Source organism: Lissotriton helveticus, chromosome 9 (assembly GCF_964261635.1).
Source record: "Lissotriton helveticus chromosome 9, aLisHel1.1, whole genome shotgun sequence".
Lineage (NCBI taxonomy): Eukaryota > Metazoa > Chordata > Amphibia > Caudata > Salamandridae > Lissotriton > Lissotriton helveticus.
This window is the reverse complement of record NC_136070.1, coordinates 346,104,565-346,122,378: the sequence shown is the minus strand read 5'-3', so window position 1 is coordinate 346,122,378 and position 17,814 is coordinate 346,104,565. Positions and strand designations below refer to the sequence as shown.

The 17,814-nt window shown below is 41.8% G+C and overlaps 1 protein-coding gene across 2 annotated transcripts in view; it reads right to left on the bottom strand.

Annotated features, from left to right (window-relative positions):
- RIN3 (Ras and Rab interactor 3) overlaps positions 1-17,814 on the bottom strand; it is a 506,654-nt gene that overhangs the window by 74,611 nt on the left and 414,229 nt on the right. For both annotated transcript variants that reach the window (XM_078660076.1, XM_078660075.1), the window contains exon 7: positions 10,446-10,754. In XM_078660076.1, the coding sequence (XP_078516202.1) occupies positions 10,446-10,754 (309 nt within the window). The remainder of the gene's footprint in view (positions 1-10,445; positions 10,755-17,814) is intronic.

The following is a 17,814-nucleotide window of genomic DNA, read 5'->3' as shown; positions in this document are numbered from 1 at the left end:
GCAGTAAGGCCCTTAAAGGCGAAAATATATATATATATTTTTTTGAAACGGGGTGCGCGCACTCGGGCGCGCACACCTATTTACAAGAGTGTGAAAATGGAGATAAATCAGAAGTTTGAGTGCTTTGATATAAGGTGGCTCTGAAAAGAGCCCTTGTGTTAATTGAGTTTTTTCTGCATTTATAAGTAAGTAGCGATGCAGAGCCGGATGTTGCAGAGGAAGATTCTGTTTCTGCCTTCCTTCTTACTTAGTTATGGTTTTTTCACTCCCACTCCAGGCTTTTAGTCTGTGGATGGAAAACCATGAACCTAGACTCATCTATGAAAATCATACTATTGATGCTTGACTGAGGCCAAGGAGATCAGAGTGCATGTCTGTGTAAGGTGATGTACCTCTGGGGAGATGATGTTACGTTTAAACGTAGCCCCTGAGTGCTTAGTTCGGTTCTGTTCTCTGTCACTGTTGTTGATTTAGAGCCCCAAATACAAAGGCTTGTTGTTGCTTGTGAATCCCCAAGTGTATATTTGCCCATACTGATCCATAACGCCCCGGCGTATCCATGTCGTAGGCCGCAAGAGTGGGCGAAACTCAGCTGGCCGAGCAAGAGTTGGGGAGGGGGCAGGAGCCAAGAGGAAACAAGGAGGGGTTTTCATCATTTGGGACAAAAAATAGTTCTAAACCAATGAAAAGTTTTATTAACAAGTCACATGACCTGTTATGCTTACGTTACGCGCTCGGCGCCGCGCCCCGGATTGCTTCCGGGAACCTGCGCTTCGCGCCTCGCGCACCGGAGCACTTCCGGGTGCGCTAACGCGGCGTGTCATATGACGCATTATGCAACAACGCGATACGTCGTTGGGGCTCCACCGGAACTGATCGAATTGGTAGTCTACAGTGTTTCTGGAAGTTTCAGACTGAAGCTGGCGTCAGCATGAGAGCACCCCGTGGCTACGTCGTGGCCATTCCGTGAGGAATCATGGCAGTCGCTCCCCACCGGAAGTCTGCGGGAGTTGGGGGCCCCGGTGACTCTTGTAGAATCTTCAAGGCTGATGGGACGCTTTTGGGAATGGGGCCCATGCCGTAGCAGTCAAGCGTCCGAGTTCCAGGGTTGTCCAGAGCCATCCTTGCAGGCCAGGCCCAAGTCTGTGGAGCCGACCGCCATTTCCTGAGCTCCGTGGCAGCCGCCTGTCGCTGTACCGCAAGAGTGGGTGCAATTCAGCCGGATGGCGGGTGAGACGCTGTAATAGCGAGAGCAGGCGTAATTCAGCTGGCCGAGCGAGGCAATGTGCCGCAGGAGCGGGCGCAACTCAGCTTGTCGAGTGAAGCGCTGGGGTGTAGCTGAGAAACCTCCACCTGGGGAGGTGGGGGAGGCTCGTTCGCGCCGCCTCTCCCTTCCAGTGCACCCCACGCCGTCTCCTGGCACAGGTATATGTGATGGTTGGACCAGGGCACCGCAGGACGTGTCTTCAGGGCAAACGGATTGTGGGACAAGGTCCAGAATGGAAGAGTCACCAAATGGTTAAAAGTTCCGCCGGACCCCGGGAGCCGGCCGCCTATGTCGAGTGAAGCGCTGGGGTGCAGCTGAGAAACCTCCACCTGGGGAGGTGGGGGAGGCTCGTTCGCGCCGCCTCTCCCTTCCAGTGCACCCCACGCCGTCTCCTGGCGCAGGTATATGTGATGGTTGGACCAGGGCACCGCAGGACGTGTCTTTAGGTCAAACCCTCAACTATGGCACCCAACATTCAGGACTTATGCCATTTGTGCAAGGCAGTGACATCGAAGCATCTCAGGGACCAAGCATATCCAGAGTCCTTCCTACAGCCTCTGCGTTCCTTCTTACCTAGTTATGGTTTTTTCACTCCCACTCCAGGCTTTTAGTCTGTGGATGGAAAACTATGAACCTACACTCACCTATGGAAATCTTACTATTGATGCTTGACTGAGGACAAGGAGATCAGTGAAGCGCTGGGGTGTAGCTGAGAAACCTCCACCTGGGGAGGTGGGGAGGCTCGTTCGCGCCGCCTCTCCCTTCCAGTGCACCCCACGCCGTCTCCTGGCGCAGGTATATGTGATGGTTGGACCAGGGCACCGCAGGACGTGTCTTTAGGGGTGTAGCTGAGAAACCTCCACCTGGGGAGGTGGGGGAGGCTCGTTCGCGCCGCCTCTCCCTTCCAGTGCACCCCACGCCGTCTCCTGGCGCAGGTATATGTGATGGTTGGACCAGGGCACCGCAGGACGTGTCTTTAGGTCAAACACTCAACTATGGCACCCAACATCCAGGACTTATGCCATTTGTGCAAGGCAGTGACATCGAAGCATCTCAGGGACCAAGCATATCCAGAGTCCTCCCCGGGGTATTTGCACAACAGTCCTCCACCCCTAGGCCGCCAGCTATGCTACCTCGACAGGAACAGCGTCATGCATTTGGATCGATGTTGCAGCAGGCTGCCATGTAAATAGTTATTTAATGAAACGTTTTACCCTGTTACTTTGTTGGTGTGTTGTATATATTTATAATATTTGCATAGGGTTTGTCGTTATTTTGGGCGGGGTGGGCGGCAGAGTCGAGCTGTCTTGCAGCCATCATGGCGTCGAGCTCGGTTCCTCTCACTAGTTTCATATTTCTCATGAGGGGTTGTTGCTAATGTTTCTATTTTAGCAAGGTCAAAAAGAGATCCCATCAGTGGCCTACTAATTTTGCTCGATTCCTTTTGTTTTTTCTAACGATTTTTATGTTATAGTTTGCTAGCACGATACAGCGGCTAGTCCGCATTTTATATATATGTCCTTTTTATTAGGGGTGTCCTCCGGTGGAGTCGGACGATCTACCTCTAATAAACGGTCCGGGTTAAACCAACTACCAACAAACGGGGCAGAGATAGGCATGACGGGTTACAAAGGGGACAAAAGTCTGCACTACCTATCCTTCACTATCTGCAAAAACTAAACAGAGTATTGCGACTCTGTGCTTATTTGTGAATAGGGAATCACCCAAAGAGAACCAATTTCGAACAATCATAGGCTATTGGCAGTGGGCAGAGAGGGCATGACACACAAAATGGCTGTTACTGACGTGCATGATGGGGCCTAAAAGGGACTAGATGGCGTGGCCACTGTTTCGCGACTTTCACTTTACTTTCAACAGTGGCTGTGGTGAACATAAATGAACGCCGCTTATGTATACTTAATTTTAGTCATTTTCCACAAAAAAGCTTTTGATATTTTCTATTAAAAAACCATTGAAATTCACTGAAAAAACCATAGGTTATAGACCATATGTAGTTAGGAATTAGCATTTACAAAACCTTGAAAATTCACTGAAAAAACCATAGGTTATAGACCATATATAGTTAAATATCTCAAGTCCATCTCTGCACTCGATGGAGATACAGGTCGTCGATCAGAAGATGTGCTGGCCACCTCTAATGGTAATAGCGTGGCCAGGGCTTTTGTCGATGCCTCTGCAAATTGCACAGGGTGCACTTGTTTGACATGCCGCACCATGGTATGTATGGAAAAGGAATATTTTTTTGTTGGATTTCCTCTTGAGAGAAACGAGTCACATATCGTGCAGGTTACTTTTGGTGCATTTACTTTCTTTTGATCTTCAGGATAAGTGAAAAATTGCCAGATGAAAGATTATTTTTTTCTTCTTAAAGGTAGTCGATCATTTTGTTCAGATTCGGAAGATGAATGAGATACGGTAGCCATTTCACCAAAGTCTTCCGAAAAATGTAGGACGTTGTTCTCTCTTGAGAGTACAAAAGATAGTGAGGGAAGTGGGTGGAGTGCTGCGTGTAAATTCCAGAATAGAAACTAGTAAGAACCAATTGGAAGTGTTGTTTTCATGTTGCAGCAGGCTGCCATGTAAATAGTTATTTAATAAAACGTTTTACCCTGTTACTTTGCTGGTGTGTTGTATTTATTTATAATATTTGCATAGGGTTTGTCGTTATTTTGGGCGGGGTGGGCGGCGGAGCCGAGCTGTCTTGCAGCCATCATGGCGTCGAGCTCGGTTTCTCTCACTAGTTTCATATTTATCATGAGGGGTTGTTCCTAATGTTACTATTTTAGCGAGGTCAAAAAGAGATCCTATCAGTGGCCTACTGATTTTGCTCGATTCCTTTTGTTTTTTCTAACGATTTTTAAGTTAAAGTTTGCTAGCACGATATAGCGACTAGTCCGCATTTTATATATATGTCTTTTTTATTAGGGGTGTCCTCCGATGGAGTCGGACGATCTACCTCTAATAAACGGTAAGTGTTCCTCTGAAGGAATGCGTCTTGAAAGTGGCTGACTGTAATGCATGATATTTCACTCAGTGACTTTCAGGCCCATGCTGTTTCAAAACTGTGCATGTGGTTGAAGCAGACGTAGGTATTGACGCAGCATTGTGAATATAGTGCATTGGTGAGCCTTGCTGGAGCTGCATCACACTTGCGATGCAACTCTAGCAATGTATTACTTTTTCAGCACAGATGTGTTACGCATGTATGGTGTTTTTGTACCATGGTGCTCCACATTTCAAATGTGGCACACCATGGGTAACGGAGCACTAGCATACTGTGGTGCACATTAACTGGTGCATATCTGGGTATGAAGTAGTTAACATAAATCTGCCCCATAGGTTACAAATCCGCGTTTAGTAGAGTGTTCGGCCGTTGTAGTGTTATGTTTTTTCTGTTATTCTATGTAGGTATGTAATATTGCAAGATTTTTGTCACGAAAAAGAAGCCATGAGTATTGGGTTTGTGAAAGATTGCAAGATTTTTAAAATTAAAAAGCAACAACCATGGCATTGTTTAATATAGTATTGTAAATACTTATCTTTAACAATGATGAGAGAGTAAAAAAAAGTTAACCTGATGTTTTAAAGTTATTCACAGGCTTCTTTAGAGGAAGTATTCTATATGATTGTAGCGTGGGTGTTTCACTTTTTTATAGGTAATAGAATGCATTCTGTATGCTGTAGCAGGAGGAGTACTACATGCTTGAATATTCTTCAGTGCTTATTTTCATTTCGTAAGTGGTATTGAGACCGACACAGAACTTCAATGGATCGGAGGGGCTGTTCCTGTGCATCTGGAGGACTGCCAAGCCGTTGCAGCAGTGGGAGTGAGGCCTCTCACAGGGGCGTAGCGCAGCTCCTTTTGATGTTCACAATTGCAGATAACAGGGTAGAGATGTCCGTGGAATTTATGGATGGTTAGTCACACTAGAGTGTGCGCGGCGCCCCTAGCACCTCATTACGGCACACAGGGGAGCCGCGTTGCACAGTTTGAGAATCAGAGACTTAGGAGATAAACCTTCATAATAGGAAGGCTTCTAAGTGATAAAAATAGCCGGTGCTCGGCGTTAAAAATATCACTGCTATCGGTGGAATTTTCCACGGTGTTAGTGCTTCAACAGCAATGGGAACACATATCTGATAGAAAATCCTGTAACAATCTCAGTATTTCACATTATCGCGTGAAAAGAAAGTCTTCCGAAAGATGTTGAACGTTGTTCTCTTTTGAGTACAAAAGATAGTGAGGGAAGTGGGTGGAGTGCTCCGTGTAAATTGCAGAATAGAAACTACTAAGACCCAATTGGAAGTGTTGTTTTCAAGTCACATGACTTCACATGCGCGTCTCAGGACGTGTACGCGGTGACAGTATCTGGTCACGTACGTCATTTGGAAGTAGCGGTCTAATTCAGCGACGTTTCAAAACGTGAAAAGGAGTAAATCCAAACATATCCGGATTTAATATATCTTCTGAGCTCGATTCAAGCATACAATTGTTAAAGTATAAAACCTTTTATATATTTTTTTAAAATACCAAGGTGTGTACATTCGGTCACGCACGAAAGTTTAAAAAGACATTCGGCTCCATTTAATGTAAATTTTCATAATAATAAAAAAGAAGCCTAGGTTTAGTGTCTTTGACGTAGTATAAGTTCTTTAATGGGTCTATGAAGAAATGTAATAAGTTGCAAGTGCAAAGTTTTCACGAAATATATAGGCGGGTGCGCGCACACGGTCGCGCACGAACGAAAGCCAAAAAAGCGGAGATAAACCCCGTTTATAATATGCTCCTGGAGCTCTTTTTGGTACAATGAGTTAGTTCTGAAAAGAACTTTTTTTTTTTTAAACAAGTGGTATGTTGTTTTTGATTTTGTAAACTTGCAACAACATTTTCATGTGTGACACAGGATCAAAATGAAATGAAGAAATTTATCTTTTCTCGGGGCATTTATGACTCAATTTTTAGTTTAGTAAGAATGAGGCTCTGCTCTCCGTACAGAAGAATTTCTCCACACTCGTTGCATTTCATGTGCACCTTTGCAAGATATGGTCTCAAGTCCATCACAGCACTCGATGGAGATACAGGTCGTCCACCAGAAGATGTGCTGGCCACCTCTGATGGTAATAGCGTGGCCAGGGCTCTTGTCGATGCCTTTGCAAATTCCACAGGGTGCACTTGTTTGACATGTCGCACCATGGTATGTATGGAAAAGAAATATTTTTTTGTTGGATTTCCTCTTGAGAGAACCGATTTGCATATCGTGCAGGTAACTTTTGGCGCATTCACTTTTTCTTCTTCAGGATAAGTGAAAAATTGCCAAATAAAAGATTCCTTTTTTCTTTTTAAAGGTAGTCGCTCATTTCCTTCAGAATCGGAAGATGAATGCGGAACGGCAGCCATTTCAGCAAAGTCTTCCGAAAGATGTTGAACGTTGTTCTCTTTTGAGAGTACAAAAGATAGTGAGGGAAGTGGGTGGAGTGCTCCGTGTAAATTGCAGAATAGAAACTACTAAGAACCAATTGGAAGTGTTGTTTTCAAGTCACATGACTTCACATGCGCGTCTCAGGACGTGTACGCGGTGACAGTATCTGGTCACGTACGTCATTTGGAAGTAGCGGTTTAATTCAGCGACGTTTCAAAACGTGAAAAGGAGTAAATCCAAACATATCCGGATTTAATATATCTTCTGAGCTCGATTCAAGCATACAATTGTTAAAGTATAAAACCTTTTATATTTTTTTTTTTAAATACGAAGGTGTGTACATTCGGTCACGCACGAAAGTTTAAAAAGACATTCGGCTCCATTTAATGTAAATTTTCATAATATTAAAAAAGAAGCCTAGGTTTAGTCTCTTTGACGTACTATAAGTTCTTTGATGGGTCTATGAAGAAATTCAATAAGTACAAATTGCAAAGTTTTCACGAAATATATAGGCGGGTGCGCGCAGTCGGTCGCGCACGAAAGCCTGGAAATGCGCTATTCATTTTATTGAGAAGTGTTGCCGAGAGTGCGCACACCGGGTCGCGCACGAATGTTTAGAAAGGTTATTTTAATTTACAGACAAATTTGAATGCGTTCAAAAAAAGGCAAGGTACAGACTTTCTAATTCTGTATCGCTTTACAAGGAGTCTCTATGCAACTTGAACAGTGAAGAAAACGGCTTGTTTCCGAAAAAAATATTGCCAGAACTTTATTGACAAAAGTATAGGTTGCATACACGAGATATTTCTGAATTAGCATTTTAAAAACCAATGAAATTCACTGAAAAAACCATAGGTTTTACACACGTTATAGTTAGGAAGTAGCATTTACAAAACCTATGAAATTCCCTGAAAAAACCATAGGTTTGACACCAGTTATAGTTAGCTGGAAATTTTACTGATATAAAACCAATGAAATTCCACGTTATAGTTAGTTGGACTCACTATAACTTGCGCGTGTAATGCACTGCTGATGACGTCACATATTACATCACTCATGACATCACTGATGACACCATCCTTGTGACACAGTGACAGACCTCCTTTCACTGTAATCTAACCCTTGAAACACATATTCAAAAATAGAAACTAAAATTTTCAAAAAAATGGAGATACCCATACCAGTTACAACAACCAATTCAATAATTCCACCATCTATATACACATGCACTAATTCACCAACAGTTCTATATAGTCATTCATACATATATTCACTAATCATATGTAGTGATACACCTACACATCCTGTTACACACAGACAGTCATCCAAAAGTTATTCACACACATACTTACACATGCAAATAAACTATTGAACATCCATTTATTTGCATAAACAGCTATACACACACTACCACTTTACTTCTAAGGAAACTTACACATACTTACTCTCTTAAAAAATCACTTATAGAAACACATACTAATTTAAACAGGAACTCTTACAATCCCTCACTCTCACGTATACTCACTTATATACATCAATATTCACATATACTAGATTAAAACATATGTAGTTACTGATAAAGACACTAATAAGACAGTCATTCACTCACTAACACAGACATATACACACTCATCCACCCGTACAGTCCTGCACATATGCTGTCTTCAAAACACATACAGAGACTCAGTCATTCTTGCATCTATGTACTAAGTAATACCCCCACCAAAGCATGCAAACACTCATACTGATACTAAGAAAAACATCTAATATCCTATATACATACACATGTACCTACTCATCAACCCATGCAGCCACTTATACACAAAGTGAAACACTAATACATATATTTAAATATTTAAGCATTACTCACTAATATATGTATTCACTAAGATATTCAATAATATTTGGATGTATGACGTTACAACGCATACTTTTACCACGCCTACCATTACCACGCAATTTTTACAACGCAGGATCTATTACAACGAAGTACCATTACAACGCATGTATTTACAACGCAGGTACCATTACAACGCATACCATTACAATGTAAGTATTGGTAAGTTTATAATATTTTTTTAAATGTATATTAATTAAAATTAATACAATTTAATTTAATTTTATTTAATTAATTTTATTTGATTTTATTTAATTAATTTAATTTAATTTAATTTAATCAATTTAATTTAATGTAAATTAAATTTAATTGTACTTAATTTTTACCCTGTACCCCTTTACCCAAAAACCCAAAACTGACCCTGAACCCTAAAAATACCCCTTTACCCAAAAACCCAAAACTGACCCTGAACCCTAAAAATACCCCTTTACCTAAAAACCCAAAACTGACCCTGAACCTTAAAAATACCCCTTTACCCAAAAACCCAAAACTGACCCTGAACCCTAAAAATACCCCTTTACCTAAAAACCCAAAACTGACCCTGAACCCTAAAAATACCCCTTTACCCAAAAACCCAAAACTGACCCTGAATCCTAAAAATACCCCTTTACCCAAAAACCCAAAACTGACCCTGAACCCTAAAAATACCCCTTACCCAAAAACCCAAAACTGACCCTGAAACCTAAAAATACCCCTTTACCCAAAAACCCAAACTTATAATATTTTTGATAAAATTATATACTTACCAATACTTACGTTGTAATGGTATGCGTTGTAAAGGTACCTGCGTTTTAAATACATGCGTTGTAATGGTACTTCCTTGTAATGGATCCTGCGTTGTAAAAATTGCGTGGTAAAGGTAGGTCATTGTAAAAGTTGCGTGGTAAAGGTTGTATACCATAATATATACATATATAACACATATTTATTTTTCAGAAAGACACACATTCACTGGATGGTGTCATCAGTGATGTCATGAGTGATGTAATATGTGACGTCATCAGCAGTGCATTACACGCGCAAGTTATAGTGAGTCCAACTAACTATAACGTGGAATTTCATTGGTTTTATATCAGTAAAATTTTCAGCTAACTATAACTGGTGTCAAACCTATGGTTTTTTCAGTGAATATATATATATATATATATATATATATATATTACAAACTTCATGGATAAAGTTTTATATACGGACAGTGTCTAGTCACTCATTTTTATTATGGTGATAAAAAGTGTAGCAATTTGAATTGAGCAATAATAATTAAATATTAAACTTGTCTTGTATTTTGATAAATGTGTTATATGTGACATATTATAATTATATCAAATCTTAATTATTCCAAGGTTTCCCACGATAATTCGAATTCCAGCGCTTAAGAACACTACACTGCAGTACTTTGAATCATCCAATTAAATTTTTTTTACAAATGGAGAATTTCTGTAGTGGTGTAAAACAAAATGGTACACGGGGGGCCATTTCTGTCCACAAATCAGAAAGCCACGATCACCAGTGGGTGCAAAGCTGCACCTCATGCTACTTGTAGGGATGCCAAAGAAACTGCCAGTGACAATACAAACAATTCAAAGCAGTGTAGTGAGGGTTGTCACTCAAAGAGGATGGTACCACAGCACTACTGCAGTACATTGCTTTGTTTAAGCAGCTTTAAAGAGACAATACTTAAGACACATTCCCTCTCATAACACACGCTTCTTAGATTTACCGAACATCTTCAATACCTTACCGGTCCCAACAATTGTTATAAAGCATCACTATGATGATTCATGCAAACATAAAATGTACAATTTCTGAATTCAGTTGATTTAGTAGAAATGAGCAATACCTGTATGCCCCACAGACATTGAATCATAGATTAGTTTGCAGGTCTTAAGCAGGATGGAGATTTTCTTCTCGGGTGAGTATGCCTTGTGCATGGCAGCAAATTTGCTGAGGATCTTGTCCATTACAACCACTTCGGGTACGCTGGTGGTCACTCCAAGCTCAGTGGTGGTCGTGCCCTGTATGACCATCTGATTCTCTGTCAGCAGCCGCAATGCACTGTTGTTGGTGTGGATGGCACAGAGATGCGACTCAATGGCTTCTTTCAAGGGTTTCAGGACACATTTGCAAAGGGCTGCCTCAGCGATGATCTCTAGAGCCAGGAAGCAAAAAGAGTAGTCAGTGCCAACGACCATGTTTGCTGATGCACAAGAACACAACATCCCATTGTTGTGGTTGTTGTAGGAATGGCAGGCTCTTCATAGAGGCAACTTCAGACAGCTGCCGTGCAGTGACATCATAAGACCCACAACAGGGCCTCTTGGGAACACATTGCAACAAATACAACCAGAAATGGCCTTGATGCTTGGCTAGGGCTCTGATAATTCTTGCACCAGAGCTCGCCCCAGGGCATTTGGAACACTTGGGTGTCTACAAAGGGTCACTTTTCAGGTTCAACCTTTGATATAATGAAATTGATGTCAGATTAAGACTGAGTGTCATAAATCTCCCATTTCCTGTCTGATCAAGACATACAAGCAAACATGATTTTCAGCGTTTTCCGTGCTTACAATTCCTGCTTTTTCATAAATGTTTTCATTAATTCACGGTTTCTGCACCTTTCACATGTCAGTCAATGAATTGTTCCACTGATTTGTTGAACAAGAACTAAGAAATGAAGTCTAAGGACAATGGACTCTTCAAGACTCAATAAATGAAGCTGGAAAGCGCACAGACCTGGACGACAAAGAAATATCAACTTGCTTCACAGACTACATGCTGCAGAACATAGAACCATTTAACACACAAACGGGCTTTCTGCGAAGATTCCCAGAATCTACCGAGCCTTTTGCATTTCTCTCTGATCAATATATCATGCAGACATTATAAGAAGTAAGTTGTTTTTATACTGCTCAGATTCCAAGCACACTGGATTTCTGTGGCTAACACCAACCTCCCCTTTCCTCTAAAGATTAGGTTTCACATTATATCATACTTGGTTGTAACTCTACCATCATGTTTGATTGGTCTTTTTATTCTTACTGTTGTGCAAAAAGGATTCTATTTTTGTCATTACTGAACTCAAGGACGGAGGCAAACACTGTCACTAGTTTTCAAACTATGAGAGAACAGGACACCAAGCTCTAAAAAGGATGACCCTTATCATCCTTTGCAGGCATTTATGCATTTACTTTTTTAGATAATTTGCCCCCTCCTCCTACTGCACTATGGCAAGTAAACTCAAATAATCTATTCTGATCTTACCACCTTGGAGATTGTGGAAAGATCTTTTGCACTTTAATATTGCAAAGAACGCAGATATACACTATATATACTGTAGGCGATTAGAGTAACTTCTTAGCCCTGTGATCTACTTTTCTCCTGCGAGATCAGCTTACAGTATGCTGTTTTCAATGTCTGTTTAGGTGCAAAACAGCTCACTGGGCTAATGCACCAACTGCAAAGATGCTAGTGTCAGTAATTTGTAGGCTGCAGGTTTGGTCCTATTTGAGGGCATCATTTAAATATTTTTTTAGTTAACATTTTAAAAATGGAACACAGAACATGTACTATTGCAGCCAACGAAGTTCTACAGTATGGGGAAAACTAACGGAAAAATGAATTAAAATAGATCAAAAAACGCCACATGAAGTAGTTCAATTTGCCAGTAACATATAAATACATGGACATCAATGCAGGACATATATCATATCCGACAAACACAGGAATAGCCAAAACAAAGCAACCTGACCACAGATATCAAGGGCAGGGGGTGGTGAGCCTGAAAGACAGGGTCAGAGGAGGCATAACTAACAGGATAGGTCCATATAATAGAAAAGCAGTAGGTGTAACCCATGACATCATACGTACTTAGAAATTGTACAAAATCAGAATAAAGTTAGATCGCTGGTAGTACACAACATTTCAAAAAGAAAATAATGGGACAAACCTTACATTTTGTCAGCTGTCTGGAACAGCTAGAGAAATATAAGAAGTATACGAACACAATCCACAAACACAGGATATCCTTCTCCGGTTGATCAAATGAGTCCACCGAGTTGTGCAGTAGTAATGCTAACGCGGGATTACTGGTTACTAGTTACCTTACCAAATCCCAAACTACGTCGATTGAATCGTTGGTACCTGTCATTGAGTAAAAGGTAATCTAACAATAAGTCAATCAATTTAAGAACTTACACCACTCTAAAGGACCACTGACCAAATTTTAAGTTTCAAAGATTTAATATAAAGTCAAAGATAACTGAAGATACAAACTTCTCAAAATGAGATTCAGAAGATAAATCGGTATCACTATGAACATGAACTTTTTGAATAATCTGAGTCTGAAAAACAAAATAATAAGTACAATCTCGAAAACCATAAGGGTTGCCAAAATGGATACAAGTTGCAACCTCAAAGTCATTACAGAAAAGGAAAATTAAGGTTAGTCTGTCCCTACACTATACTAAATGACATCCCTACTTAGCAAGATCTTTACCCCTCTAGGTGTCAGCCGTGGTGACTTCCTAAGAAGATCACGCACTTCTCTTTGTCTCTTCTCTGATAATGGGTCTCTCCTGATCAGCCTATCTGCCTACCCATCCGCTTCCTTAGGCTCCCAAAATCATCTGCTCTGCTCTCCTCCCGGGTCTCTTTCCCTAATACCAAATCACATTTCTGATAGGAACGCCCCTTGGGACGCCCCTCACGTGGTACATATTTGCGCGGTAAACTCCATGATGGTACTCTTGAAGACCCTCGTTAAAGTTGACCTTGGTTCCCAGGCTTCTTCTCCAATGCGCCGATACCCCCTAAATTCCTGGAAACTCCTACAGGCCTGCGCAAGGCGCCACTGAACAAAGTCACTTTCATTCGAGCTGATTAGGACCCTCGCACCTGCATACAGTTCGCCCTGCAGTGGGCCTCAAATTCCAGACTCCACCATATCTTTAGGTCGTAAAACACACTCCAAGCTCTGTGCTGGACACCTCTCGACTTCTTCCCTAACGAGCACATGGCAGTTCAAACGATATGACATTATCTGTTCAAGCCTACTTGATTTACATGAGGCAGGTCCCTGCACTCTTAAAACATTAACTTGATTTAAACAGCAACATTCTTAACTATCATACGTTTCTAAAATAACACATCTATAAAGCATATACTTCAACCCTAAGTTCAATAATACATTTGGAAGAACCACGTCAACCTTATCTCACATTATTTTAGCAGCACGTTTAGGTTTGCTGTGAATTGCCCTGAGGCCTACACATTTAACTGGATTTCAGAGTTACATTTAATTCGGACATGATTCTTTTAACATGAGAACGTGAGGTTTTCATATTCATTCCAACATTTCTACATTAATCTCACACAGTTATACTTATTATTACTCTACTTAACATTTTATACATTTCGCTACTGAATATAGAACACTCTGTATATTTCACTCCTAGATATAAAACACTTGTGTGCAAAACATGTTTAACTAACTACGTGCTTGTAAATATGGTGTACTTATACATTTTTTCCCAAACTTGTGCTCTCTCAGTCCCCCCTTTGATGACCTTCAGGGGTCATCATCACCAAGACACCAAAAATGTAGAACCCTTCAAAGTGAAGTCATGGCAGGGCCACCTCTTTTCATAGCCTCCAATGCTTTCAGACTCTTGTATTGAGTGTCCTGCATCGCTGTCAACTCTTCCTCCTGTTTCCTCATAGTTCTCTGCAACCTATTTGCTCTATAACATTGATACAAACGCACCAATCCCCACAAAGTGATTACGCAAATCACAATTATGATGATGGGTTTCAGTATGTACCAAACGATACCCTTTCCTAAGTTGGCAAACCAACCTCCAACTTTACCCATTCCATGACCTACTTTTTCCCACACGTTTATCTTTGTCAGATCCTCAATTTCGTAGTGTATGGCAGTGATGTTTCGTATATACTTCTCTAGAGGTTTTGAATTGTCTGGAATGTAAGTGCAGCATTCCTGGACCTTCAAAGCCTTACAGACTCCTCCCTCTTTTGCTAACAGAACGTCTAAAGCAAGTCGGTTCTGAAGAACCATTGCCCTAATCGATTGCATCTCCCCTTCTATCAGCATCAATGATCTTGCAGTACTGGCAGATAGCCTATCTACGACTGTAGCTAACCTCCTGATCTTAATGTCATTCAATATCAGTCCTAAGATAGGGAATGCAGCACCGAGTACATCTCCAACTACTTCTGCTGCACCCAGCCCTCTCTTCCACCTAGTTGGTATTTCTTTCTTTGTCGTTTCCAAATTCTCAACATGATATATTTTAGGGAAGACAACAGCCAGATAGCATGATCCGTACCAATTATCTGGTAGCTTCACATAGGCATTTCTTCCACATACAAAATATACATTTGGTATTGCTTGCATCCCTTTCAAAAAATCCTTAGAGTAATACTCCAATTGAAAGGCATGTTCAAAATTGACTTGACCTACATAAAAGTTCTCATAATAGGAGTGACTCCTGTGAATGCACAGTTTCCCCCTTTTCTCCTTATCTAAAGCAATTGGACCAATACTACCTTTTCTTTGATGTGCCCTTTCCTCCTTGGTCCAATCTGTTTCCCATTGTCCTGATGCCTTCAAAATCTTCTGCCTCCTGTATCTAGTATCTACCTGTCCTATAAACTTTTTCTCAATTTCTGACACTTGACAAGTCAGATTGTTTCTTCGAGCATGTGAAGTATCTAACGTTTTCCATGGAATAAACCATTTGTGTAATCTGTCCTCGCTTTTGTAATAGTCCCACTTGTTCAAATGCTTGAAATTCGGGACCTCTGGCAATGTCGAGTCGAAATTCGAGAAATAATACTCAAATCCTTCTCGTCCATAAAATATGCTCAACAATAAACTGCACGTGATTCCATATGTCAACGGAAGATGATGGTATCTGATACCCTCCTCTACCGAAGCTGGTAATTGCATACAAACGTAACAATTCTTCACTTCCATGGCATCAACGTATTCATACAGCAATTTAGCATAAGCATTTGACCTGAAATTTCCCTGTGACTCATCAGTGTGTAACCTTTTTACTTCTGCATCTAACAACGCTTTGTCTTTATCATTGATGTTTCCCTTATCATTAATAATGGTAGTTTTCGGTGTTGACACTCCCTTGACCTCCTGTACTGTAGTTGCATCTCTCTCGTGTCCCACTATGTATGAGACCGTAACAACTAAAACTATCAAGGAAATCACTACTCCCAACAATGTGCCAACTATACATTTTGCCCTGCGGTTCGGGTTGCCAGCCTCCATGTTCTCAAACAGTGTGGTTCTGGACGTTCTTCCTGCATCAACTTCTTCTTTTTTTTTCGAACCAAGTCTTTCTCTCTTGCAATGTCTCTCTTTTGAACACTTGGAAGCTTGACAATCTATTTCCGCAAAACAGTTCAAAGTCCAATAGAAATATAGACAACCCTAGCCCTTCTCCATCCGCTAAAAGGAACCCCCTACCATTTTTCTTCTTCCACTCGGCGCTAGGTTATCTTGCAGCAATTTTACAATTTCTTTTCAAGAGTCTTATTTTCGTCTGAAGTTATGTATGGCTCAAGGAGGGACACTACGTCTTCATAAATGTCCATCCGAAGTAACATTCCCTCAGGTTCTGGGCAGTTCGTACCACAACATGGAAAGTCAACTGTTTCTAGGATTATTCTCCTTATTTCGCTTTGGACAAGTGGACGGACGAAATTGAGAGTTAACGTTTTTTCAATTTCTACTCCTGGTACTATCAGTTCTACATCCACAATTACAAAGGGGTCCGTTCTAATCAGGATCACTTTCTTCACCTTTCCAGTTCTGCGCCCCCTTGAAGACATTCGCAATATGGTATTAATCCACAACAATGAGCGCTCCAAGAATTTCTACTACTCGCTCAAGCATTTCCAAACGAAGAAGAGTTCCCTCCAATATTGGATATCGTGAACAGCAAACTGGAAACTCAACTGTCTCTAAAATCAATTTTCTTATTCCGCTCAGGAGAGGAGGATGAACGATGTTGAGTGTCAGCAACCTTTCGGTCTCCGCTCCTGGCAGTAGAAACCTTATTTGCACGGTGATGATCGGGTTAGTTCTGACCAGGTCCACTTCCCGGATCCTCCCGGTTCTGTGCCCCCCAGACATCTGCAACGAGGTAGGTCCAGTCGGGAGTAGAGTATCTTCTGCTAGGCACTCGCACCCTCCTTGATCTTCTAAGACCCTCCTCGGCTTGATCCTGGGTATCTTCTTCTGGATCTGAGTCTTCGGATATAGGAGCAAGCGTTTCTTCCTGGGCCGACCTCAAACTTAGCCTTCTTCTCCTTGCTGGCCAAGTGGCAGCTCCAAGCCTTATTCTCCTATTCCTTGTCCTCTCACTTGGTTCTTGGTCGCTCTGATACGGATCTGAGTCTGAGTCGTATTCACTTCTGCTCTCTCCTTCAGTTGCGTCTTCCGTCTCACTGCCGTCCTGCCTTCGCTCTTCTTCTGAATCCGTTGCGTTCCCAACTTCTTCCGACACCCCCTCAGCTGCCTCAATCCCTTCTTGCGACTCTTCTTCCACTTCCGGGCTTTCGTCTGGGATAGGAGCTGTTCCTTCTAGAGGTGCTGGAACTCTTCGAGTATGGGATGCATGGATCCAATTTGGCAGCCCCCCGCACTTCACCGCGGTGTTTGTTATCAGGATTACCTGAAAGGGCCCACGCCAGCGAACATCTAGGCAGTTCTTCCGGACGTGCTTTTTAACCAATACCCAGTCCCCTGGGTTCAGGTCATGACACAGGTTCCTCGATGCTGGAACTTCAACCGCATGCACCTGAAGGGACACAGAATGGATGGCGTCAGACAGTCCTTTACAATAATCCAAGATCAGATCATCTGTAATATTCAATAGGGCAGTAGTTGGAACTGTGGGAAGTCTCATGGCCCTCCCCATCAGAATCTCGTGGGGAGAGAGACCTGTCCTCCTGTCAGGGGTGCTGCGCATGCTCATGAGCACTAAAGGAAGAGCATCTGGCCAACTCAAAGATGTGGATGCCACTACTTTAGCCAATCTATTCTTCAATGTGCCATTCACTTGTTCCACAATTCCTGAAGCTTCTGGTCGATAACTACAATGCAGCTTTTGATCGATATTCAGTGTGGAGCACAACATCTTCACTATTTCGCTGTTAAAATGTTTTCCTCT